Consider the following 27,041-nt stretch of genomic DNA (forward strand, 5'->3'; position numbering starts at 1 on the left):
AACCTCTGCTTGATTTTTAGGTATTATGAACATTTTCGGTTAATTCTAATTACTAAATTAATATCTGCTGTTAGATTTTTGAGTTTGTTCATAAAGTTATGGCTTCAAATGAAGATTCTGATTCAAGCAAAGATATACTTTTATCATTGCTCGCGAAAATATATAACTAATAACAATTTCAAAATGAAAAAGACAAGAGAGTCGATAAACAAATCGACTTTGATGCAAGCTTGTACCACAATTTGTCTATTAGATGCACTTGAACTGACTAAGTAGAGTACCCAAAATATGATTAAAGAAGAAGAAAGAAGTTTATTTATGTAGGTATGATATAACTGGGAATCTTTTATCTTGATATAATTGAATTGTCATAATTACTGTTACAGACGTCCAGACATAGGCCTCCCTTATTTTAAAGAGATCGTCTATGGACGTGACACTCAGCTTAACCGATCCATGGGCTTCTTTTCAGATCCTTAAGACTCTAGCAATTCTATATCTAACAAGAGTCAATAACTTCGAGAATCAAGTCTATAACTGACATTGAGGAGGTCTTAGGTGCTGCTACAAAAATGTAATCCTTCTCTCGAAAGGTTATTCAGAGGTATTTTTGTTTTATATATTTTAAAAAATAAACATCAAAATGTATGTTACTTAAAATTATTGAACAATAAATTTCAAACTTTTATTAAATACTTTTAGAAGACCAGATCATAAAAAAAGATATAAATTGCACATTATTGTTTTTATATAGAAATCCAAATGATTTTGAGGAGACAATGTTGTATAAATTAAAGACATTTATATACACAACTATCCATTATTTGCATTTTTTCCAAACAATTTGGATAATGAAACATATTCTTAATAAAGAATTATAAATGTTTTGTAAGGGGGTTGGCCTTAATAATTTAACTTATATAATACAACGAAACCCCAACATAAATTCTATATTCTATACAAAATATAAGACTCCTCTAAATTATTGATACATCTTATTTATGTATATTTATGTCACTTAAATTGTAATTAACTAAATGTTAACTACATGTACATTCGATAACAATTTACAGAAAATGTATTAATTGAGATTATTATTTTTGGAATCTTCCTGTTGTACTGTACAGCCTTTACACTCATACACAACAAGATATAGACTTCACACCAAACACAATATTTTGCATTATATAAATGCAGTTTTTTTTTCACATCACATCAAAGTTCAAATATGGTTTTCGACTAATATTATCAGACATTGATTCACAGACATAACTATAGTATTTCTTCAGTGTTTGGTTTCTTTTTCTCCGAACAGTCTATTCTACAACGAATAAACTTCAGTCTCGAAGTGGTCCACTATAATAGTGGACTTAAGAAGGCTTTCATCATGAACACGCAGCCTTTGCTGCCTTCACAGCTGCAACAAAAGAATTTCTTGACGTCAATAATATTATTATAACTAAAGAACATTTTAGCATAAAATAGGTAAAAATTGTTTTATTCAATAATTAACTATATGCTACTGAATTCTTATTGAAATATGGTTTTAACTTAAGAGTAATAATTTTTAATAATCATGTGTTTTTTTTTCTATCTTTGTGTTTTTAATAACCAATTAAGTTTGGTGTACATCCAGAGATGTGTACCAAATAAATAAAAATAACCGTTGAACCCCGCTTCAGGTGAAACACTGTTGAGGTTTGAGATTATACAAAATGGAAAATATTTAGATTTATGGTGCAGTACAATGCATGTATATTAAATATTAATAATCCATTTATTAACTACTTAAATTACAAGTCTTGAAGAAATTTGAGCTCAAGACAATCTAGGTAGTGTTCAATTTTTTTAAATCATGATCATGATAAATATGGCAAAACAGAAATTTCTGGTTATTTTTAGTTCATACATGGTATATGTTATAGAAAACACAATTAAATAGAATGGTAACCATACATAAAATCTTATACTATGTAAAATAAAAAATAAATTCTTGTATGCGTAATATATTAAATTGTATGTATAATAAAAGTATTTTTTTTGAGGAGTTATTTGGTAAGCAAAAGCCTGATCGCGGAAAATGACGTCATACCTTCACGCTCCTTACGGCGCAGTTTCTTCCTACGCCTGTCGATGGCAGCCAGTTCCGCTTTCACCGAGTGGTACACTTTGCGCAAGTCCGCCAGCCGTGACGTCAGCACGTTGATGCGCTTTTGGCAGTCCCATGACGGATCTGAAACAATTCATTTATATTAAAATTTTCTTGTAAATTCGTATAGTTACTATTTATTTAGAACCTATAATAACTATAGATTAAATAAAAACATACAATTAAATAAATGTCATATTAATATTTAAAAATTTTAAATTAAATTAATCAAATAATATATTGGTCTCAGCTGAGGATTTTGAGGGGAGCTAATAGCTTGATTACTGTAAATATGATGAGCAACCTAAGCAAAGCATCATCAGCTTCTTTTTTCAAACCCGATCAAGCTTTAATCTGTGATAAAATAAAACTTTATTTAAGCAAAACTTTCTTCTATACTATATAATAAAAGTAACAGTTAATAATAGATTTTGTTTCTAAAAATTTGTACTGTCAGCAATTTATGGGATGACTATAAAAATGTGTCAAAATTACTAGAATCACCTTTTAATTTGACCTTATAATTATTTTAGGCAAATGGGAAAGGTTCCATTATGGTCAATTTGCATATCGGACCGGAAAGGAATTAGAGCTTTTGAAATGTGGTGTTGAAGTAAAATGTTTGGCATCATAAAGTCTATCTTCGTCCAGCTTCGTCCAGGCTTTCCACTATATGTTACAAGTATGAGTGCTGGGTGATGTTAGTCACAACGCTCACAGACATTTAGATAACTTCGACAAACTACTGGTGGTATGGATATATTGACGGTGAAAGACCATGAAGACGATCACCTACCGCCTGGTCTACTTAGGTCAAATTAATAACTGGACTCTATTTATACTGCCCTTAAATTGCTTGGCAGCTTTAGAATACAGTGAACCTGCCCTCAAATTCCAACATTACTATCTTGAAGAAAACAGAGATGAGAGTGGTACGGCTTGTCTCTGATTCTGCGAAGGCAGTTCAAGTGAGAAAATCTATAACCTTTATTTAATTTCATTAATGTATTAGTAAATAATAGTAATTAAAATCATGTTTTAATTAACAATTATATTAAGAAAAAATAAAAAAGGACTAAGAAGTATACAAAAAGATTTCTTAACATGTATGTTTTATGATTCACTGGTGAGCCTAGCTAACATACTACGTCGGGTCAAGCCAACATCAGGTAATCAATAATTTATATTATTATTATATATGACTTCAACCGTCTACTTTAGCAAATATATGAAAAAGGCCTAAAACCAAAGCCGTTTAATTAGGTTAGAAAACCATGCCGTCCAGTGGGCGACATGGCCATGTGGTTCATTGCTATGTGCATTTTATGTCAAATGCACCTTAAAAGCGGGTTACGGCTTAAATAGTTCAGCGGAGAGCCGCTTGGTTTAAAAGGAAATAATAGATTTTAAAATGGCGTTAAATGGGTTAGATTAAAAACATGACATAAACATACCTAGATCGACAATAAAGTTGTACTTTAAGGTGGGCTGATGGGCGTGAGAGTTGTGTGATGGCGGCAGGTGTGCGTGCGCATGTGCGTGGGCGTGGGAGTGCTCATCCGTGTCGCGACGGGAGCGACGCGTCCTTCCCCGTCCTGCACCAGAACTCTCCGAAGCTTTGCGGGATCGGCTCGCTGAAATTTTTTGTAATTAAAGTGATATTTTTTATTAGTTCTCTACACCTTTTAAACATCTTCCTCCCTCGTTACACTACATTACACTTTTTGTGCCACATTGTCACATTAAGTGGACCCCCTTTTTCTGAGCGAACGTATTTTATGAAAGGCAATAACTGGATTTGCTAATGTTTTATTATGTTTAAACGATTTTCAATCAATTATAGTTCTGGTTCTAATATAATTTTAGTTACATGTCAAATTTCGAAAAATTTATAAATTATATGCTTGCACTGCCTTATATGGTCCAAAAAAATATTCAGATCGTCAGAGATGTACTTTGAAAATATGTATTTTAAATGACCCTGTCTAAACGCATCCAGGTGGAAATTCGTCAAAATCAAATTGACCTCCACACGCGTCCATATAGTTTTAGAGAAATCGTGATGAGATTAGACTTTTAATTTGAATAAAATAAAAAAAAAAAACATACGGTGAGGTTTCTCTATATCCATGTGTGCTGGCGAGCCGTGTCCATGTGCGTCGTCGTCGTCCTCTTTTCGCTCCGACGGACTGTCTCGTTCTGACATACGTCGCTCTCTGTCACAAAAATAATTATTTTTTGAAGCGAAAATGTAGCAAAAATAATGCGGTTAATACCAGAATAAATATTGACTGGGTGTTAGAATAGGGAAATGTAATTATAAGTAAAGAAGAATATAAATATTGATTAAACTGAAAAACAGACGAGTCCGCCAATGAAAAGCTATTAAAGTATGTTTTTTATTTCTTATTTATAGCTACAAGTGGTTAATAAAATGAAATCAAATGAAATAGGCAAAAATGAAGTACAAAGGGCGGTCTTATTTCAATAGGAGGTAAAGAAAAACGCAGGCGGTCACCAAGTCATATGTGTTGAACATAGATGTACATATGTATTAAAGATTACATCTACTATATATACCACAAAAATAAGTTTATACTATTATAATATATAGAGGACACAGTTAAGATACAATATATACACATGTCCAGTGATAAGTATTGATAAGACAGTATTTGGCATTGTGGAGTGGCTTTAAAATTTAATCGAAATGTTTTCGGCGCAAAGCCAAAAAAAACAATACATGACTACGTCCACTTTTTTTTTCTGCTAAGGACTTCAACTGTATCAAATAATTTTATGAACAAGCAAACCGATACAAGCATGCATATGTTGACAAGAAGTGAAGATTTACTAGGCTTTTGAAAACTGACACAGTTAATACAACAAAATTGCTTTTATATGGCACGTATCCCTTTTCAGTCATTGATACTATAGATATATAAAATTTTGTTAGAGAATAGAAAATGTTTTAGCGTAGTGTTGTGTTACCGTTGTGGAGACATGTCGAGGCTGCTGTCGGGCGTGGTGGGCGGCGTGTTGTCGAGCAGCGCGTGGCGGCGCGCCCAGCTCGCGCCTGCGACCGCACCCTCCTCGCCCGCCGCAGCAGCCGCCGCCACCGCCATGCCTACTTCCCGAGATCCGCTCGAGTTGCCTCTTTCTTCAGCTGCTAACCAATCCCGCATTACATTAAATTATTATTGAATTGTTTGTCACATTCATCAACATGTCACATTGTTTTAAATTACAATTTCACAAACCTAAAATATAGTTTTGCGACCTTATCATACTAAAAAAAGCATGTGTAGGAAATGCGTGCAGACTGGACACGAGGACTATTTATGCTGGTTTTACATAGATTAAAACCTCCTTGATGTTCTTTCATAATTGCTACATGATTACGTTCTGAACTTTTAGGTACAAATTCACAGTTCCGCTGGCAACGACCCGTTAGGTGAGAGAATCTTGTAACTCCGTATGGAACGCGCGCCGCAATCTCTTAAACACTGCTACTTCGGCAAGCCCGTGCTGTTTCTTAACCACATCGATTAATTGTCTGCCTCGTCGTATCTGAAGCTAGTGGGAGTTTACAGACCTTAAATCATCCAACGGCTTCGTGTTTAAACGGAATCTGACAGTCATGCAAGCTAGTTCAAAGAGACAAAAGGATTGTTCATTTTTATTTGGTCTACACTGGATTATATACAAATGAAGCACCGTTCACATATTATACTCACTACATACATTGTATCATAATAATCATCCAAAAACATTGTTATTCACATTTTGCGATCAGATGTTTTATGGGTCCCTAAAACACTCATCTAAACTCATTATTTCTGTTGTATTTTATAATTGCCGTTAATTGTATTGTTAAGCTGGTTAGTAATTTTTAAAATAGCTTTTGGGTGTCTCTGTTTGATGGGGGGGGGGGGCTAAAACTTTTGGTCAAAGCTGTACATATATAAAAGTTAAGGTAAACACCAAAAGTATATATTACAAGTAATAAATTAACATGGTTTACATGAATGCAAATCTTACGCAATGTGTAGAGTAAGCCCCTGTCGACATATTTACTGTAATAATTCAGAAATGTGTTTCATAGGTGTTGCATAATACTTTTGGTCAAGGCAATACATTAGACGAGTTAAAGTTAACAACATAAAAAACGTTCACACAAACAGTCGTCGCGAGGATGTCGTCTATAGGCGCTGTTCGTAGCGAAAGTGTTACTTGATTATTTAAATGAATACTGTGGCAGTCGAGCGTGTTTACCTTTGGAATGCGAGTGATGCGGAGGCGCGCAGGCGAAGGGCAGCGTGTGCTTGTGCCGCGGCGGCGCGGGCTCGGCGTCGGGCGCGGGCGAACCGGGGATGGTCTCCTCGCACAGCAGCAGCGATATGTTGCTATCCTCCTCCGCGCCGCCCACGCCCGCGCTCGCCGCGACCACTGCGCCCACTGCGCCCACGGCCCCGCTCGCACCCGAGCACGCGCCCGCGCGACCACTGCCCGCCACCACCACACTCGCACCTTTACCAGTGAAAGTATTCACATTATTTCAATTATATTAAATATAGCAAATTAAGACGCTTTGAACCTAATGAATAAAATCAAAACATTAAAGTAGCAATGGGCTCAATCAAAAATAGAACCTAATATTCACTAATGCTACCGAAGGACGGGTCAAAGGACGAAAGGCAAACCAGCTGGACGTTAATACATTGACATAAATAACTGGATTTTGATTAAGCAAAAAGCGGCAGAAGATAAAAAGGAATGAAAAAGTTTGGAAAAGACAAAGAAAATCAACAAATCCAAATATTAAGCTAACTCCACATAACACAGCCAATGCAAAGTTAGACATATTAGGCTATAATAATAATAACAATAAGATACAGTACCCGGCGATAAATATTGCACATCGAGCTTTGGAAAGAGATAATCGACTAAATTTGGCTTCGTAGAGCACTTTCTCTATCCCACACTACCTATGTGATGTTTCGTCAGTCGTAGTATTTCGTACGACAGAGATAACGCTCTACGAAGCAAAATTACCCAATTATCTCTTTCCAAAGGTAGATGTGTAATATATATCGCCGGGTACTATAGTACAGGTTACTGAAATTATAAAAGAATAAAGTTAAGGAAGGTAATATTTCAATGATAATAATTATTATTTGTGACAAAATTGAACAGTGAATAATTTACACACAAGAATCGGGACAATTGAAAACTTTAGGAATTCTATACATACATATATTTATCATGTGGTCATTTATATGTGAATAACAATTATTTGCTAAATGTGTAACTAAGAGTCTCTGTAACTCGAGAATAATTCCGTTAATTTGAAATAGGAAACTAATGTTTGAAGCATTCGTGCATTATATATTTATAACTTGAAAGCTAGAGATTCCCTGAGAGATATTTAAAAAACGGGGCATTCAAATGGTTGCATTTTTATAACATATTATTTATGCACCATAAGTTTAAATCTATGAAAAATATTGACAGACACGTGATAATTACTAGAAATTATATTAAACTTGTAATATAAAATATAACAAATCCTTCATGGATCATGGAGTATGCATATGTAATAAAGTTTCACAATATATGTTAGACCTTTCATTTCTTAGTTTTAAATCTAAAATCAAAAGTATGTTATGTAATAAATCTCTTTATAGCACAATATGTGGAACTTGGTTTGTTGAATCTTTTTTTTATTTTAATTTATATGACTTATAATGTACATATGAAAAATTGATAAATTTCATTTACGATAGCAACTGTTGAGTTTCTGGTCGACTCGTCTTAACAGAACAGTACTCGGAACCTGTCGTAGCTTACTATTTATTATGTTAAAATAAGTAACATTCAAAAGCGTATGTGAATGCTTATTTGAAAAAAATTGTAATATTTGAATAATAAAATATTTAAAAACATTTTTTGTATTATTTTTTTAACCTCTTTCACAGGCCCAATAACTTTTAATAGTATGAAACTTTTAATGTACTTTTAATTATGTTATAAAAATTCTTACTATGCTTCCGTTCGTTCTTGCAGGCATCTTCCAGCATGAGCAGCGACTCGCCGGCGCTCCACTCGCCTGGCGACTTGCCCGCGTGCAGCGCCCGGGCGCCCGACACCTCGCAGCTGCTGCCAGCGCCCCACTCCTCCATCGACACCTTGTCGATTATTAACCTTGAATCAAACATTCATCACTTCACATTAGTATCTCTGGGCTTTATTAGCTAGCTCAACATGTAGACAGCTATGCTCTGGATTTCTCGACTTATTAATATAGCCTATTTATATTGTATTAAACATTATATAAGATATAAACATGGTTTTTATAAGTATCAAGCTAATTTTCATATGACAAATGGACAATTTATAAGAGGAGAAAAAATGTTATACTGTGAATAGAGAGTAACTACCAAGTTTGTTGCAACCATCTTGATAGAATCTACATTCCAAATCAGGCAGTCTATGTACAAATACATATTAATTCTCGTTATTTCAATGTGTTGACTTTTCAAATGTGCTTAGCAAAGCCTATTAGAAAAAATTAATATTTATTTCATAGATTCTACGCGATCGCGATTAGAAATTATGAGATCTATAGACATAAGAAAGTAACAGACCGGAGGATTGGCAAATTTAAAAAAATGAAACTTGTTTAATGTAATTTTTTACACATGTAGTTCGTGAGAATTATTCAACCTTTATTTTATACTTAATCAAATCCTTAATTTTGGTACTGGTATAAAATTTCAAATGGAAGAATTAATATAAACTCGTTCCTTCTGCGGTTTAGCTATGATAGTACCTCATTAAAGTAAACTTATTGAAATCAGGAATTTTGGTGTTTATGATCGATACATATTTATTTTTATCATAATTTCTTAACATTTTCCAAAAATTCTTGTGTCTTCTTGTTGATTACTATTTGTTTAAGGGCTTAATAATTGATAATTTAGACATTTAACATATTATGGGATTGGAAATATTGAATAAAAGTGTATGTTTACCTCCTGTCAGAGTCATCAGAGTCACTAGATTCACTTCTGTCACCTGTAGGAAAGGGTGGCAAGGGGATATTTGCGGCAGATTGGTTGATTTGACTTGAAAGTTTTTGAATAGTGTCACTGAGAACTTTATTGTTCTTCCCGGGCGCACTGAGAGGAAGTTCGGCAACACTTTTACGTCTTTCCAAAATGTTCAGTGGACTCTGCAGACGTGGTGGTGTAGGTTCCTTATTTCTAATTTTTTTTATTTCACACAGATTTAGGTCGGTGAAGTTCGAGGGCTCTCCAAATATCGAATCCGTCATAGGAAGTGGACTGATTTTCTTTGCTGGCTCCATTTTGGGCATGGGTTTCAAAGGCTCCAGTTTGATTAGACTCTTTATTTCAGGAGACAAGGATGATGGTTTGTCTTCTTTAAGTGTGAGAGAATCTTTGTTCGGTGTTATAGATCTATCAGCTGGGTCTACTGGTGGGGGAGACATTGATAATCTTTTAGCACTATTTATAGCCTTAAGGAGCTTTTCAGCAATCTTAGGCCCTTCAGATTGTAAAAGAAAACCCGGCGGTGGTTCAGGAAGCACGTCAATGCGAGCTGGACTGTCTGGTTCTGATTTATCTTCTTCTGTATCTATTAGAGGACTAGACGGAGGTTCTAACTTATTCACAATTGGTTCTGGAACATCAATCTGCAATTTTAAACTTTCTTTTTCTTTTGGTTCTGTGACTGGTAATGGAATAGATAGCAACTTGATTTGATCCTCTTTGTCTGCTGGTGTAAGATTATTTATTTCCTCAATAAGTTCTATGGATGCAGAAGTTAACGGTTTTGCAGGAATGACTTCAATGCTTGTACTAGGTAATTCTATTTTGATTTGCGGTGATGGGTTCCTCGGAGGCTCTGGAATGTCCATAATTTGTTGTTCTGTAAGAACAATAACAACTTCTTTAACTGGTTCCATATCTGGTATTCCTTCCTTGAGTGGCTCCGGTACTTCCGTTATCTCAAGAATTGGTACATCAGGACTTGATTCACTTTCCTCTTTGATTTCAGGTTCGTCTTCTGAAGACTGCTCGTCATCGGCCGGACTATCGGGTGAATCATCGATGAGCTCCCGTAACTTAGTGACTTTACTTTTTTTTGAGTAGGTCTCTTGGTTTTTAGCTGGGGTAAACCCTTCAAAAATTGGCCCTGAACTGCCCTCCCCGGGGAATGAATCATCATCGAGCGAGAAAAGGCCGTCTTTAGAATCTTCTTCAGGGCTCTGTCGCCCAGGTGCATCTCTGTTAGATCCAAAATCTCTAAAGGGCGATAAAGATGGAGATCTTAAAGAAGAAGTTCTTGGCCGTAGAGATTCTTCTGATATTTCTTCACTTAAAGACTTAGACAATGTTGATGTGTATTTGCTCGGTGAAATGTCATCGAATATACGATGCATGCGCTTCTTTTTCTCATCATGCAGTTCGAGTTCAAATGGCTCAGGTTCTTTAAACTCATAAACATCTTCAGGTTGTTTTTCAGGTTGAGGCGGTTCGGGGGGCGGTATTGACATTTGAATAGGACTTGGCGTCTTATCTTTTTGTGACTCTTGTTTCGCAGATTCTTCCGACTCTTGTTTGACGCTATGTAGTCCTTTAAGCTCCGATCTAATTTCATTAAGATCATAGTCTCTTCCTTGATGTTGCAGACCAGGTAAATTTGTTCGGGGTTTTTTAGCGGGAGACACCATGGAAGGTGTAGAAATTGTTCTCACAGGCCTTTTACGAGGTTTACTCGACCCGCTGCTGTCGCTAGACTTTGCATCCTTTGACCTGGGCGGAGCTGGAAAGCAAGGCAATGTTTTAATTATTGTTACTTACATAGTTAAGTAATAAAACTTACAGCTTGATTAAAAAATAAGAAGACATACTTTTTCGAAGGCCATTCAAAACTTCACAAAAGGATACTAAGTTTTGCTTTAAATATCTATCTACATTGACTTATCAATCATTAGAAAAAAGGAAAAGGCCGCAAATTATGAAAAGTACAGAATGTACAATTTTTAAAATATACATATAATAAGTTTAGACAGAAAAGTGTATTCAATCATATATGGAATATAATAAAGTAATTCGTTAATATCAAATCAGCATCTGACTAAAAATAAACTCTTGTAATTAGTATATTTTTAAAGCAGTAGTCACCAATAAGTCTATCGTACTTATATGCTTACTTTTAACACTTGTCTTGTCATCAGGTTTTTTTGATGATTGTTTGATGTCGTCATCACTGTCCGAGTCGCTATCGGAATCAGAACGAGCTGACGATTCTGTAATAGAATACGCATTAGTTAAAAATAAAATTTTAATCGCAGAAGAATAAATATGACTTAGCAATACAATAGATTAAGAAAAAGTTGAAATTGTAATGTTTTACCTTCTGGCCTCTTATTTCTCGCTCGTCTACTTGAACTTGTATTCTGGAAATTAAAAATGTAAACAAAAGTTATGCAAGTGTTTATTTATTTCATCTCCTGTCCTACCGCCGCGTGCATAATTAAAGCACGCGGTTTTGGTAAAACTAATAAATTATAAAAAAAGCTAAATGATAATTAATCGTGAATTAAAATGTTAAAACAATCTACAAAATTAAACTTAATACCGGGTATTTAGGTGCATATTTATTTAGTTAATATTATTTAAGAAACTTTGAAGGTAGATTTCATAAATTATTAATAGATAAATATACAGAAGTGGTCTCAACCTGTGCATGCGCAGGCGTAGTTTTTCAATTCACAAGCAATATAGCTGTCTCAATTGTCGTTTTGAATTAGTTGTTTTTTTTTTAATATAAAGAAATGCTTTTTAGCACATCTTTACTTTAGTAAAACAAACGTCCGAAAATTCGATCTCCATTTATAATTTTTTGTTATTTTAAAGTAGCATAATTCTAAAACACAAACTAACCACGACACTGACCAAATAACAATAAGTAATTTAACAATGAGTAGGTAACAATTTTATAATTTAAGATGTAGCTGTTTACAGCAATTCATAAGACATCACTGCATTTGGAAGTAATTGGATAAGGATTGTCCAGGATAAAAGACATTGGGGAAGACATAATTATCTGGCAGAGAATGAAGTTAGGGTGATGATGATAGCGTCTGAGAAGTAATAATACATAGAAGTAAAGTAAAACCTTTTTATTTCGCGCGTCGTGTTGGGTGACGTTGAGTGCAATGCGCTGCGGTTTTATCCACTCGTCGTATCGTGTGTTCCAGCCGGTGTAGTGCACGCGTAGCATGCCTTCCGACGATATCTCAATGACTTTTGCCTCGTATGTGACCTACATATTCAATTATTTAGGACCATCGACAGTATACATAAAAATACACATATATATGTTCACATGATTGCAATCATTACAACTCATCTCGCAAAAGAAAGATATGAGTGTGAAGTGAAGCTGAAGGAACGGGTGGAAAGTGGCACCATTGCCTTAATAGCAAATAAAGAACGCCGCCGCGAATTCCTAAAATATTGCAGGAAAGTTGTCAAGGAGTTTATTAACAAAAATAAAGATTAAAAAATATAAGGTGTGGTATAATAGGAGATTAACGTAAAATAAAAATAGGAATAAAGAATTTAAAATTGTAAACTATATGATATCAAAGAATGTGGCGAAAGACTACACATTATCGGTCGAAATTGATGCTGTTACCCCGGGATCTTTTACAGCTCCATCTGAGTTCATGGAATGGAAGGGTCTGTGAACTTTTTAAAAATAAAATTATTGCTGGACAGTCGTATTCCAGCTGTACGATGACGTTCGAACGTAGCAAACCGCTCTACAAATAGAGCGGTTAGTTAAAAGGTTACTTAAAAGTAGAGTTAATAGTGTCGGTGTTGTGTATGTGGCGTGGGATGGCTGCTTGGGCCACTCGGCGAATCAAGAAGGGAACCAGATCCTCCCCCGGTTCGCTCAAGCTGTTCGCGGTTAGGAAGCAAGCGGCTGCTCCTTAAAACGAATATTGGGGAAAAAAGAAGAGGCGATGCGGGAAAGGATTGTGAATGAAATTAAAAGAGCTGAAGAAAATGTAATGAACAAAAGAGGATGTAGCAATAGAAATAGTGAATGGATGAGAGAGGAGAACGAAAATAAAACAGTAACAATGAAAAAATAACTACTAAATAAAGTCCTTGTTCCAAATACGATAGGGAGAATGAGGGACCCTCATTAACGGAGGCTACGAAACAAAAAAAACCTCATTACATCTCTAACTATATAGATGGATCGGACCATGACCAACCCACATCTTAAGTTTAAACTAACCAAATACAATAACAATTTTTGAATTATGCAATATATTCTAGATGATTGTAGAATATACTGTGACTGTTGGTTTATGATTCTCCAATTCAGAGGCATGTGTTGAATAACTTCATCATGCATGCGATGGTTGCATTCTGTGCTTATATTCTCATTATAAATAGTGGAAACAAAACAATGATTTGCTTGTAAAATTAAAATTATATTACAACATTATTCTTTTAAACGTTGTTATAATACATATTATGTTATATTAACTAAATAGTTTTTTTTTGTACATATCATTCTTCTGTTTATAAAAATAAACGATATATAATAGCATTCGATTATTACTTGAACTGTGAATGTACCTTTGATTCTGACTGTGTCGGACCATAATAAACCTTGAGCTTGTCTCCAACCTGCGCCTTCACGTTAGCACCTCCGGACCGAGTTGACTCACTCATTGACGGTCTATAAAATATCAAATATTTATGTATATTAAAGTATTGTCATTTACATGTATGCAAATGTGATACAGAATGTTGCTTTACAAAAATTCCTTATAATATTCTAAAATATAAGCTTCGTAAATTCCGACAAATTCTAAATGCGACGAAATACGGTAAGAAATTAATTTCCTTAATATTTACTTAGAGTTTTATTAAAATTATTATATTAATCTATTATATCTACAGCACTTTTTTACATCAAGAATAAATATAAGTTGATCTTTTGGTCTAGATACAAAGTTTAATGAGAATAGATAGTTTCCTGTAAAGAACAATATTATATTATACTTTGTTCTGTTTGATCACTCACTCTCGGATGTAAAATCTATGTCCAGTATTGGACATCCTTTGGCTGAAATGATGATGATAATGATAAACAAACTCACTCGGTGCTCTTTCTCTTCCGAGGCCTTTTGCTGCTGTTGGATGCGATTGTGTTACCACTGCTGGCCGAGTTAGCGCTTTGGCTGCGACGACTCTGCATTTTCTTAGTGGGGCCGCACCTACTACAGTTTTGTTATCAATATATATTATACTATATACTAGACTCATGTTAACTTAAATAATCTATTTTTAAGACATTTACAAATGCTTTTTGTTATTTGTCATTTATAGGTTCGTCAAATTTAAGGTGCTATAGTACTGAAGGCTTTTAGCCTAGGTCATATAGTAACCCGTCGATAGGCGTTATATATTTTACTAGATTAAATTGTAACAATACTAATATCTGATTTTTAAAATGGTAGTAATTATTTAAGTTCGTTAACATTGCAGCACTGAGTGAGAATAACTGTCAGAAAGAGAGATTGATGTGTTTAATTACTAATTTAAAATTAAATTCAGAATTCGTTAAAAATCATCAAGCCTTCATTGGTACAATCCCACATTTATTATATAATATGTATGTATATATGCTTCGTAATACTTCGAAATACTTGGTTAACTCCAAAAAAGTACATGAAAGAAGAAGTGTGCACTCGTTTGATACAAAAATCTTACCTGGAAGCCCGACCTGAGCTGTCGCTGTCAGTGGATGCGTGTGGCCGACGAGATGCGCGTGGTGTGCCAACCATGCCCTCGCACGCTGGTAAAGAGTTTCATATAATTATTATTCAACCCCACTTTTATAACTTTTTTTTTATTTATTACGCTCATTTAATTTATTAAGAACGGCGTTGTATAAGTATAATATTCGACAGTCCTTTAATGAACAGATTTTAAGAAAAAAAAATTCTCGTTTTTGACAGTAAAATGAAAAACTTGCGAAAAAATACTAAAAACAACACTTTTTTCCCGTACACATCACAGAGTAAATAAGAGCTAATAGCCAGGTAGGCCACAACTGACATTAATCTTGATTAAAAACAAAAAAGGAGTGCTAGGATGATATAGATGAACAAAAAATACCATGAACAATAAAGAATTGTAATTAAAATTATTATATTACTATACGAAATAGAGATTTCATGGGATGTTTTTAAGAAATCTTTATTTATTATTACGTCATTAAATCAATAAAAAAGTGATGGTTGAAATATAGTTTATAATTTTTTTTATTAAACTACAACAGGTCAGTAACTTTTGACAGTACATTCAGTGCAGTTTGTTAGTGCAGCTGGTATCTTAATAAAACTCACTTTTTGAGAGAAAAGGTCTTCTCTTAGGCGTCCTCTTCTCGTGCGAGTCAGTCTTGGCGACGGAGTGGCTGCGAGTTTTTGATTGCGAGCGTGGTTTTACAACGGTCTTTTCATCGCTAGTGCTGGTAGACGAACTCTTGTCCCTTTCTTTTTCTTTGTCCTTTTCCTTTTCTCTCTCTTTTTCTTTTTCCTTTTCTTTCTCTTTGTCTATCCTTAAGTGGAAAACGAGATATTAATAGTATTTTAAACTTCGTATTACATATTTCAAACACAAGATTTGAAATTGTACAAAATATTAAATAAGTTGTAACTCTTTTAAATGTTTTAAAATATTTTGGTGTGGCAACAATATTTTATGTTCGGAACATTTTGTTGCATGACAACACTTTTAATTATTCATCAGAATATATTTTTTATTGTGTTTATATATTATAACATGTTTTGCTTGGTGATAAAAGAGTTATAATTATAATTTCATAAATCTAACAAAGTCAAATTAGTAATAAATCCAGCATGTTTCATATTAGAAACTGCAATTATTTTCATGTAAAATATATGGAGCGTTAAGGAGACTAGTAATAGTACCACGAGTGAAAATTAAATGTATATTACTATAAAGCTGCCGAAATTGCAGTACCGCGCCTAAGGATAGCGAGGGGAGGTGGAGACAGAGAAAAAATGAACACGAGCGCCGCCACGAACATTGATCCTTAACGCCCCCTGTTCTGCAACAAGCATACCTAATGCGAGGTACTGTGGTTTTGGTAGCACTATAATAAGAGTTTCATATAATTTCTAAAAAACCATCTAGTATAACCTTGTAGCGCATTACAAAATTTAACAAATACTGTAATCTGTCTGTATTTTCGCTTCCCTAGTTCACGCTGCTAATTAGTTTTTCGTTCATATAACTTAAAAATATTTTAACATTAATAACTTAAACTTTATTATTCAGAATTGCTTACTTGGGCGCAGTAATAACAAGCGGTTGGTTGTCAGCGCTATCTTCTTCGTCGCTGGCGCGCGACTTCTCTTTTGGTTTTTCAATTTTCTCTACTTTGTCTTCCTTTTCACTTTTATCGCTCTTCTCTGTTTCACTCTTGTCCGAATCTTTTTCTTTGCCGCGCTATAATAAATTGTGTATTATCTATAATACAGGTAACCGTCATATACCACGGTGTCTTATAATACGGTTTCATTATAACGTGATGAGAAAATTGCAAACCTTTTGTACAAACAACATTGTATATACTTTGTACAGCCGCGGCGAGGCTTGCTGTCCTAAAGGTACAGCGATGCGGAATGAAAGTCTTTAACCGTACTTGCACCCAAAGCTTTATATAGGCACATATATGAGGCGATAAGCCTGATGCGTATTAGGTATCCCAAGACTTAAACCGGCACTTGAGACGGACATCAAAGGAGACTGTTCAATTATAAGAGTTTTTCGCGCGGTCTTGATCTAAATTACAGCCGGATCAAGTAGCCTACGCGGCTTTACGAGCCACGGCCACGATGTCACTTCCAAATTGCTAGACAAGTAACACGGTTGATACTCTAATCGGGGCCTCCGTCTTCCGGTAGGATTGGGGTACGCCCAGTCAGGTTGGAGACACCCAATAATTAAACAACGCCTACAATAGTTCTATTTTAACATGCGTGTGTGTTACTCAAGGAGTCAATCAATCAGATTTCCGTGTGGTTGTAAAACCTTACCTTATTTACTTCTACTTCCGTAGCCTAAACACAAAAGTGTCTCACGCTGCTAGTCGGTAGTCTACGTCGATCAACGGTGTGTTAAAGAACAATTTTTGTATATAGATGAATGTGTAAAACATCAAAAAATTAAATTGCTAACGTATCAAAGTCGCTAAATCAAACGCAGCAAAGGTTAATGAAGGATATGGCTACTGAAGACATCCAAGATTTACTAGTGAATGAAGTTCACTAAGCGGATTTGATGGAAAGACAACGTTAGCTCTGATGCAGATTGTGCAGTTAATAATTTAACATTGAAAAAATTACAAGACCTATGCTTGTCGGAAAGTCTAGCCAATTTTCTTAAATTTTGCAAAATTTTTTGCTCGATGCCGCGAAATTTACAATGACGTAGTAAGAACCAGCAAGCAAAGTTCGATTAGAGATTTATATAAGAGCAAACATACAAACTTTAAATAAAGAAAAAAGTTCTGAAAGTAAAGGTGATATCGATTCACTGAAAAAAATTCTCAGTTTATTATACTGAACAGTGACGACGAATAAATTTATTAAATTAGGTTTACGTTACATTAAAATATTTTTTTTCTTACTTTGTACATATTTACATTTTTGATAAAAAAATAAGTGGTTTACATCAAATTAAAAGATTTTTTTAATAATTTATGAAAACCTAACCCCTCTTCTTTTTTCTTTTAACACGACACAGCATTTTCTAGGAACTTAACTACCGTACTGTTTCTATAGTTCCCTGAACTTTACAATCGAACCCAAAAATTCCCAAAAAAAATCTGGTCTAGACCGTTAGCAGTAAACAATAACTACGACAAAAAAATATTAACAATTAGCTGTCTCTCCCGTTTCGCGAACTTATTAAATGTCCTCACAACCCTCTTGTGGGTTGTAATTTCTTAAATACGTTAATATTAACTCGGCGAAAAGAATATTCCAATCAAAAATACAATTCTCTAACATTTATGGTTCTAGAAAAGTTGTGACAAAGAAATAGATAGATAAATATATAGATGGAAATATTTTCTGTACAAATGGATTACCTGTGCAGGCGTGCCGGTAGGAGTAGAAGAGGCAGAAGAAGATGTTGGTGGCTGTTTGTCGCGATCGCGGATGAGAGAGCGGCCGGCCGGAGGCGTGCGTGCACCGCGAGGGTGAGCAACCAGCGTCACTCCCAACTTTCGATAGAAATCCTCAAAGCTGTGCAGAAATCTGTAAAAATATCATCGTGTCATAATATAGCAATGACCAATTCATCTAATTAATATGTAATGTTAATTAATATTTATTTGTACTTTCTATAAAATTAGAATACAACACAAATACAATAAAACTTAATTCTTAAAAAAAAACACAACTTTATGCAAACCCTGTCTTAAAGAGTAATTGCGGTCGAAATAACATTTTGGACTGGATTATATGGATATAGGTACAGATAAGACAGGTCTAAGCTATAAAAAGGTAAAGAATAAATAAAAAAAAATAATATTAAAAATCTTTTCAAAAAAGAGCAAATGTTGCTAAGAACAGCTTGTCTAATTAGACTTTTTTTTCGTCGTTGTTTTCTATATTTTCATTAAAACACTAAAAAGGTTCTTACGGTGTGAAGAAATAGAATAAATAACAGTACATATAACACATTTTTGGTCTGATGAAAAGCTTAGAATAATTTATCCCTGGCTCTCAAACATTTGTAGTCAATCAAAACAAAGAAAGCATGTCATTTTAACAAGCTTTCTTTGTTTTATTATACATAGAAAAAAATGATATCTACAACGTATCCCGTAATGAATGGATAATTCTGGATCATCAATATCACAGTAAGTACAGTGAGGTCAATGAAAGCTTTTAAGAAACCTGATATTTTGCATCAATTAAATTTTTACTAGAAACTCCAGAATTATCCAAACATTACGGGACACCTTGTATATAGTATAGTGTTACAGTTAGTGTATGAACAATATATATATTTTTAAATAAACATTGTTTATAAGTAAAACATTAAATTATCACTCTTATATGCATTTTAACTTTCTTCTTATTTAAATTTGATTTCGACAGACTTGTAATTTTTGACATTACAGACCTCATTATGTCAAAACTTTTATGAAAAGGCCGCTTACATCACCAGTCTATCTTAAGTGAAGATAGCGATATACAAATGCTTATTTACTAAGAAGAAAACGTTAAATTTAAAGGGTAAGCTAACTATAAAAAATGCTTTTGAAATCATTCCAGAATGCGAATGGGCATATGAGATGGAAATATCTGCTAATTACACCAGCTCATGCCAGGTACAGTACGAAAGTGGTTAGTCTTGTTAATTTATCTATAGGTATTGTAGCAGCCTTCATAATTATTAAGCTTTACAAATATACAAAATATAAAAAATATAGTATATAAATAAATATTTTTTACTTTTTATATGCTTGTTTACACAGATTTGTAATGCTTGTTGTTACTGGATGAAATCCCATTTTGTCAGCAATTGTCTTCCATTGATTTTGATTGGTTACACGATTGTAACCTCCCAGTTTTTGGACAACCTGTTACAGAAAGTTTTAGTTTAGCAAAGAACTTAAAATTTAATATATCTCACATAAGTTAGTCATTTACATGGACTTGGAGCCGCCAATTATTTTTAAATTTAAAGAAAGTTAAATGTAGTAAGCTGCCACCAGCTTAGACTATTGATGTACTGAAAAGAACAATTCGACAGTTGCTCTTTATTAAAAAATTTAGCGATATTTCATTTAGAAACTATAGTATCAATCCTGTGAATGCTTAAACAAATCCAGTTTCTCACATTTCAATGAACTAAATCTCCTGAATGCTAAAAGACATCTAATAATTTACTTTTAATTTTATAATAAATGAAAATACATAAAAATCCAATTTTACATTTAGCACAGATAAAAACACAGAAATGTTAAAACTCACTCGAAATAATCTATATAAATCGATGTCCCGGTTAGCAATAGTCGGATTTCTGTTAAGAGGAGTGCCTCGGTCATCCATAAACTTATATAACTGAGCAACAAAGTGGTCTTTCTCTTCGCGCGGTTCGTCATCAGAGCTCTGTAACAAAATTAACCATAACAAACCGTTTGAAATTTTGACTATAATATACCAATAAATTATAAGAAGTTTAATGTACATAAAATATTTAAAAAACCATCTTTTATCACCTTGACAGAAGTATACTGTATTCACATAAAAAGTTAATACTAAAAGTTTCAAAAACCTATTGGTTACTATTAACGAGGAGAGGATGTGTTTACATGCAACTGTTGCACTGTGCAGACTTGCCCTTACTTTTTTTTTGATTATTCATGATTAACCCACAACTTTAAGTGATTTTGGACTTTCTATTTGTGTTAGAAGAGGTTCATGAAAGTTGTAGAACTAAAAAATAATGCCTTGATCCACAACATGACTGAGAATTTCAACTATTGTTAGAAATCCAGAAACCAACAGTATGTCAGATAATGTAGTATATTTTTTGATTATAACTAGTAATATATAGCAAGTAATTGTTTACAATATTAGTTTCATAAGACAGAGTTGATACAAAAAAAATGTACAACTAATTAAAAAAAATTCGGAATCAGGGACTGAGAATGTTTTCCATGGAAGCAAAATATCAGCATACTTTTTAAAAAATGCCATGTGTAGGCACATCTTTACATTTCTCTATAATTTTTAACGTCCGTTTTTCTTACGTATAATCATATGTACTTTTTTTCTGCTTACAGAAGTGCTGTTAAAAATGTAATATATAATATAAAATATGATATAAATACTATCAACTTACACAACAGCCTTAAAGTAAAAATTCTGGAAAACATGTTGAGTTTACAACAATAATATGTTGGAAATATAAAATAAGAAGTCTTGTCACAGACAGGTGGCTTGTCTTACTATTGGTATGAAATCAAATAATTAAAAATAAACATACATCATCAGAGGTATTTCTGGGTTCATTAAAAAGTGTGTCACGATCCCAATGTGGCGGCAGAACTGCATTGTTAAGATATTGCAGAGCGGCTTCTACACCTGCCCATTCCAATGGTGCACTTCCTTTCCGAAATTCACGCGCCTCTTTCTTCGGTACCGTGTAGCTGTAAATAATTAAGTTTTATTTTAATAAATATTAAATCGCAACTAATAAAGGTACACTTTTGTTAAATGTGTGACTTTACCCCAATCCAATCTAAACCTAGCCTCACTTTGGAGCAAGCTCACAGGTGGACAAAGAGCCATGCTAGAGATTTCTCTAGAAAGTAAAAAAAAACAGCAGGCAAACAAAAGTAATATCGGTTCCTACTAGCCCAGCTGATAGACATGTAGAAGTGGCAGTGGGCAGACCACAAAGCCCATGAAACAGATGAGGCCTTAATGTTCAAGAGTGGAAATTATAGATCAACAATCGCAGCATAGGACAACCACAATCAAAGAGGACAGAAAACCCTTCTTAAGTTCCTTGGAAGATTGGTCTTATTGCAAATATATACAAATTATCAACAGAAGTCAAATATAGTACGTGTATTAACTTATTAAAAATATATTAAAACAAAATATAATAAAATAAATACTTGTATACCTGTATATATATACAAGTAAATAGATATTTTTAGCTCTTTTAAACTTAATATGATTATATACTCACTAGCGACCATCTTTGAAGGAGCGCACTAAATAGTCTTCTTTAACTTTGATTTGTGCAGTGGGTGCAACTACTAGCGCTGGGAATGCAGGCTGATGAGGGCGTCTGCGCTCAGCGCCGCTGCTGGCCTCAACTAACACAACGCGTCCCACATGCGGCTCACTATCTGCTTTTACACGTCTTATTACTCCCTCACCTTCACTTTCCTCTGATCTAAAAGAAATAATTACACTATCATTGCTATATACAGATATTTATTTATTCATACCATTATCCACATAGGATCATTTACAGGGACTACTTGTCTATGTCATAAAGAAAATCCCAGAATCCCTGTTTACTAGAAATTACAATAAGATTGAGGTCTATAGCAGTGATTCCCAAACTGGTCTATATCGACCCCTAGGGGTCTATGAAAACCTGCAAGGGATCTATGTCAGCAAAAAAAAATTTGGGGGTCCATGAAATGAAAATGGGGGTCCACGATAGTGGAACTCAATGCATACACTGATAATACCTATTTACTTACATCATACTATCTTATAATATCAAAACATTTACATTATTTATAAATGTACCTGTGAAGTAAAAAAATTATTATATATGTTTATAAAATTGTGTAAGTTGTAGGATGTTGGTATTCGCTTTGTGGTCGCAATACATGTTTATTTAATGTTACGTATATTTTACATAACAGATACAAAATTTTATTTTGAGTAGTTTTAATTTAAATTCAATTAATAAATGTATAAATTAACATGGGTATTTACTTTAAGTTTTTAACACTAAACTTCACTACAGTTAGAAATTTACAGGAAATCAATATCAGGTAAGTAGGGAGTCTACCCAACACAGAAAAACATGGCAAGGGGTCTACGATGCAAAAAAGTTTGGGGAACTCTGGTCCATAGCATACTTCTACTTAAAGCTTGGGGGGTTCCAAACATGCTGTTTTATTTCAGACATTAAGTGGTAATTTATTAACAGATTTTGGATATTTAGATGTACATTTCTAGATATTTTTAGTTAATAAATTATAAACGCAACAATGGAATTAACAAAAGAATCTATTTTTGGAGTAACTATTTGCAAACAGTGCGCAGGAAGGTGACATTTATCATTATGCCCAAACGATAGTGATTTTGGGATTTGGTTAATCCATTCTTATTTGACCTCTCGGGAAAAGAAATATTCCTATGAATTTTCAAGTCTTTAAGCCTTATAGTCCCAGAAATATTGTGATGAGTACATATATTTAAAATTCTAGTGTGTGTGTATATATTTATATGAAGATAAGCCTCCGAATATCCTTTTGAACAAAAATCGCAGGTTCATCATCAAATCAAAATAGTGTGATATTATAATTAATATAAATATTTTAGGAATTGGCTTACTGTGCTCTGCCTCTCCTGCCGCGCCTACCAGCAATCACTGGAGTTGAGAAATGTTCAGGATGTGTAAGTGGCAATTGATCTAGAGTCTCACTCTCGTTAAAATGTCGGCCACTTTTAAGGCACAGTGCTGAACGACGTAAAGTTGTTATGTCTCCATCATCAAAGACTAGAATAATACAACACAATAAATATAAAGTGCTAATATATGTAAATGATATGTTGGTAAATGGATGTTATATACTAGGGGTGGCCAAACTGCGTTTGCGAGTTTGCGAGCCACATGCAGCTTTTTAAATGATTATCAATATTTAATTTTATGTTACCTATATCAAATCCTGGGAAATCGAAACAAATAACTGGTGTGCATAATTATTAACAAAATTCCACCGTAAAATTAGCGAAATTCAAACATCGATCGTAATCAGTTTACCGGCATCTTAAGTTAGTAATTAGGAGTTGCTGACATATATGTGTGCCATTATATCTAACTTCAATTTATGATCAAACTTCAATATAATTTTTGTAAAAAAAATACATATATTTGGCGTGTTTTAAATGTATTTAATTGTGGCTGACAAAAAATTTCAGATTTCCAAAAATGACTTGCACTATCATAGAGCTTGGCCACCCCTGTTATGTACATTGATATTAAAAAACTAACACATTAAACATTAGTTGATTATAGAAAGAATACATGTAAAAGTTTCATCATAGATTTTTCAGTGAAATTTCTTATACAGTAATTATTATTTTTAATAAAATAAATTTCAGAATGTTTAGCAATTTACCTGCCACTACTCGCTAACCCCAGAGATGTTATGCAAATTATCCAGTCTACTAAAAATGTTTTCAAAATTGATATTCCTTAAAGTATGTTAATTTTATGCATCTTTTGATGTTTTTCATATTACTATGATTACAAATCCTTACTTTGCTAATTTATCTCACATATTACCCTTTTGTAAAAATCTGACAAAATCTTATACAGCACTACTATTTTTTTAATATATATAAATATATGTAACACATATTGATTTCAATGTATGCATACATTGATATATTGTTATTTAGTAGTATTTAGTAGTTAGATATATTGTTATTTAGTAGTAGTCATTAGTATGGGGCACTATAACCCATTAAAAGTTTGATATCAATTTATGGAAAACCCTGTACAGATATTTATTTTCACAGTACAATGGCAAATGGTACTTACCATTACTGCAAACTTGTAGACCTTAAATTAATTTGAAAAATCACTCACCAACAGTGTACTGACTACAGTCTTGTATCTTTGTAATCACAGCTTCCATTGGATCTTTTTTAGGGTCTTGTTTTACTTCAACTGTACTGCCCACACGCAAGGTGCCCTTTATCACATCATCATTGACTGTGGTAATACCACCAGCTTTTAAGGTGACCTGTAAAAACATTTAACTGGTTAAAGTATTATAATTATGAGTGACACAAGTTTTAAAGCAATTGATACTATTTATTTCCTGGTTGGCTTCCCTTTCAATATACCAAGGGATTCCAGGCCATTACAGGTACTTAAAAGTTTTGATGAATGCAAAATTCACAAATTCTACAAGTTACTATTATTTATCAATGCAATTATATATCTTATAATATATTTGTTTAACATGATAATTGGATATAGGTGTAAAAGCTTTAAAGTGGTGAATGAATAGCTCATTGGTCAGCACAAAGGTTTTAAACTTTTACACTTATTTCCAATTATACTCTATAAAGTGATAACACTGGAATATGTATCATTAATTTATATTTTTATTAAAATGTGACAAGGCACTTACTCCTTAGAGTACAAAGTCTGTAGGGACACATTAAAAAAAATTAATTTTTATATTAGTAATCTCAATTTTCAAAATTATTTTAATTAGAATTATCATTTCATTATTTATTATTTCCAAGTCCATTGATTTTCAGATAGAATAAACAATATTTACTAATTGATAAACCCATATTACAAACAGAACTTATTGTAAATATTCATTAATTTTAATTAAAACTGTTCCCATAACAATAAATTAGACAAGAAAATTGTTTATCGTTGTAGTACATCATTTTAATAACTTAGTACATTTTGCAACATAAAGATAGACATATAACTAGGTTACAAGAGTTATTAATCTTTGTTAAATAAAATTTTAGTACTTATTGCTTTTATACCTACACTAGCACAAAATTGACTTACCTTGCATTTTATATTACGAACTACTTTCTTGATTTTGGCCTCACAAAATGCACCCTTATATTTAGCACTCACGTCAGTTCCAACCGGTAAAAAAGGAGGATCATCACCCTGCTGATTATTAAAAAATGTAAAAAAAAGGAAAAATGGCAGTAACAAAGTGATTTCTTAATTGTTTTAAATAATTACCATGTTGGGTGTATTGTATCAACTAGGATGTTACTTATATAAGTACTCTGCAAAAAAAACGTAAAAAATTCTTAAGGGAAAAATATGCGTTTCTTTGAACATAATAACGTTTTTAAGTCTATGAATGTAAGGCAAAAACAAGTTAGATTAGTACTAGTGTAATAAGCTTAATTGAACTATATTCTGGATTTGTATGAAAAGAGTACAATATCACATTAAATAAGAAACTAAATTAGAAACAATCTAAACGATACGATAAATGGAAATTTGTTTTGGCTGCGCGGTAAATCTAGAATTGTTTAAACCAACCCGATTAATAATATGAATTAGAATGGATTCAGCAAGAGCGCTAGAACTATTAACTGTAAAGGTGTAAATTGAAGTACATCTTGATTTACAAAGATTGAGATCATTAATTATATAAAAAATTCTCAACAAAACGTATCACGTACACACCATCTTCGAATAATGACATGAAGTGCTGTAGTTGCCACTTATAGACAGATAAACAAAATTATTAAAAGTAAAAGCAGTGCTTACTATAAAAACCAACGTTATTGATACTAAAAACGTAATGACATGTCGTATTTTGTCTGTTTAGGTAGAGATAAAACAAATATTTAAGTTAGTAAAACTCACTGAGGAATTTCGGCTATTATATTATTATTCGGCTACTTACGACAGATATTTTGTATTTCTAAGATAGCCTAAGAAATTAATAAAGTAGGCAATCGATAAGTATACAAAATAGTGTTAAATCGTTATTTGCGGATTCAGGGTCTTCAATTTCGATACCAAAAGCCTATATGCTTTGGCTACTTCATCATTATATATATTCAGAAATATAATATTTTTATTCGGTTTAAAACCACTACTTACATAAATAAACCAAAAAATCTTTGTTTTTTGAAGACAACTTAAACTAAGTCGAAATAAAAATTCAGCAAAAAAAGGTCCTGATTTTTAGAAAAATTTTGAAGTGAAACTGATCTTCAAAATTTGCTGCTATTAAAAGTTTGCCCGCCATGAGCCGGGGCTATATGGCCTAGGATAGGTACACTGTATAACTTAATCTATTAGACCAATGTGTGACATTTTTTTGTAGGAGACACTTGAACCTGTTTTAAAATTTAAGGATTCTAGATGCGGCGCAGACCTAGTACCTGTGTGTAATTATTTGCACCAAATTAAGGGAATAATTACATGTAATTTATTCATGTTTTTATTGGCGCTGTCTC

The 27,041-nt window shown here is 33.2% G+C and overlaps 1 protein-coding gene across 5 annotated transcripts; it reads right to left on the reverse strand.

Annotated features, from left to right (window-relative positions):
• Positions 1 to 917: 917 nt before the first annotated feature.
• Positions 918 to 26,251, reverse strand: htk (hat-trick). Of its 5 annotated transcripts, none has more exons than XM_068762951.1 (26): positions 26,113 to 26,251; positions 25,804 to 25,850; positions 25,618 to 25,728; positions 24,667 to 24,823; positions 23,406 to 23,571; positions 22,015 to 22,224; positions 21,304 to 21,466; positions 20,286 to 20,423; positions 19,764 to 19,891; positions 18,389 to 18,557; positions 16,583 to 16,743; positions 15,618 to 15,829; positions 14,980 to 15,064; positions 14,367 to 14,483; positions 13,840 to 13,942; positions 12,359 to 12,505; positions 11,594 to 11,636; positions 11,391 to 11,486; positions 9,184 to 10,999; positions 8,193 to 8,353; positions 6,425 to 6,679; positions 5,141 to 5,318; positions 4,259 to 4,365; positions 3,604 to 3,783; positions 2,093 to 2,233; positions 918 to 1,417 (listed from the first exon to the last, which is right to left on the reverse strand). In XM_068762951.1, exons 2-26 carry the CDS (start codon positions 25,804 to 25,806, stop codon positions 1,386 to 1,388), a joined length of 5,079 nt encoding a protein of 1,692 aa, XP_068619052.1. In that variant the 5' UTR covers positions 25,807 to 25,850; positions 26,113 to 26,251; the 3' UTR covers positions 918 to 1,385. The 5 variants fall into 5 exon arrangements, with proteins under 5 accessions (XP_068619052.1, XP_068619053.1, XP_068619051.1 ...); XM_068762950.1 differs by having other exon boundaries at positions 919 to 1,417; positions 14,367 to 14,486; positions 25,618 to 25,725; XM_068762949.1 differs by having other exon boundaries at positions 919 to 1,417; positions 5,141 to 5,315; positions 14,367 to 14,486.
• Between the last annotated feature and the right edge of the window lie 790 nt (positions 26,252 to 27,041).

Source organism: Battus philenor, unplaced genomic scaffold, assembly GCF_028537555.1.
Source record: "Battus philenor isolate CCGP_79_NKW_IND1 unplaced genomic scaffold, ilBatPhil1.0.hap1 SCAF_17, whole genome shotgun sequence".
In the NCBI taxonomy this organism is placed as follows: Eukaryota; Metazoa; Arthropoda; class Insecta; order Lepidoptera; family Papilionidae; genus Battus; species Battus philenor.

Bases quoted from the DNA above. Each gene is read 5' to 3' on its own strand.
- htk (XM_068762948.1), bottom strand. The intron at 18,558-19,763 runs GTAAAAAATATT...ATATTTTTACAG, and splicing joins TGTAAACAAGCATATAAAAA to ATTTCTGCACAGCTTTGAGG. The intron at 14,487-14,979 runs GTAAGATTTTTG...ACAAAACTGTAG, and splicing joins AGCTCAGGTCGGGCTTCCAG to TAGGTGCGGCCCCACTAAGA.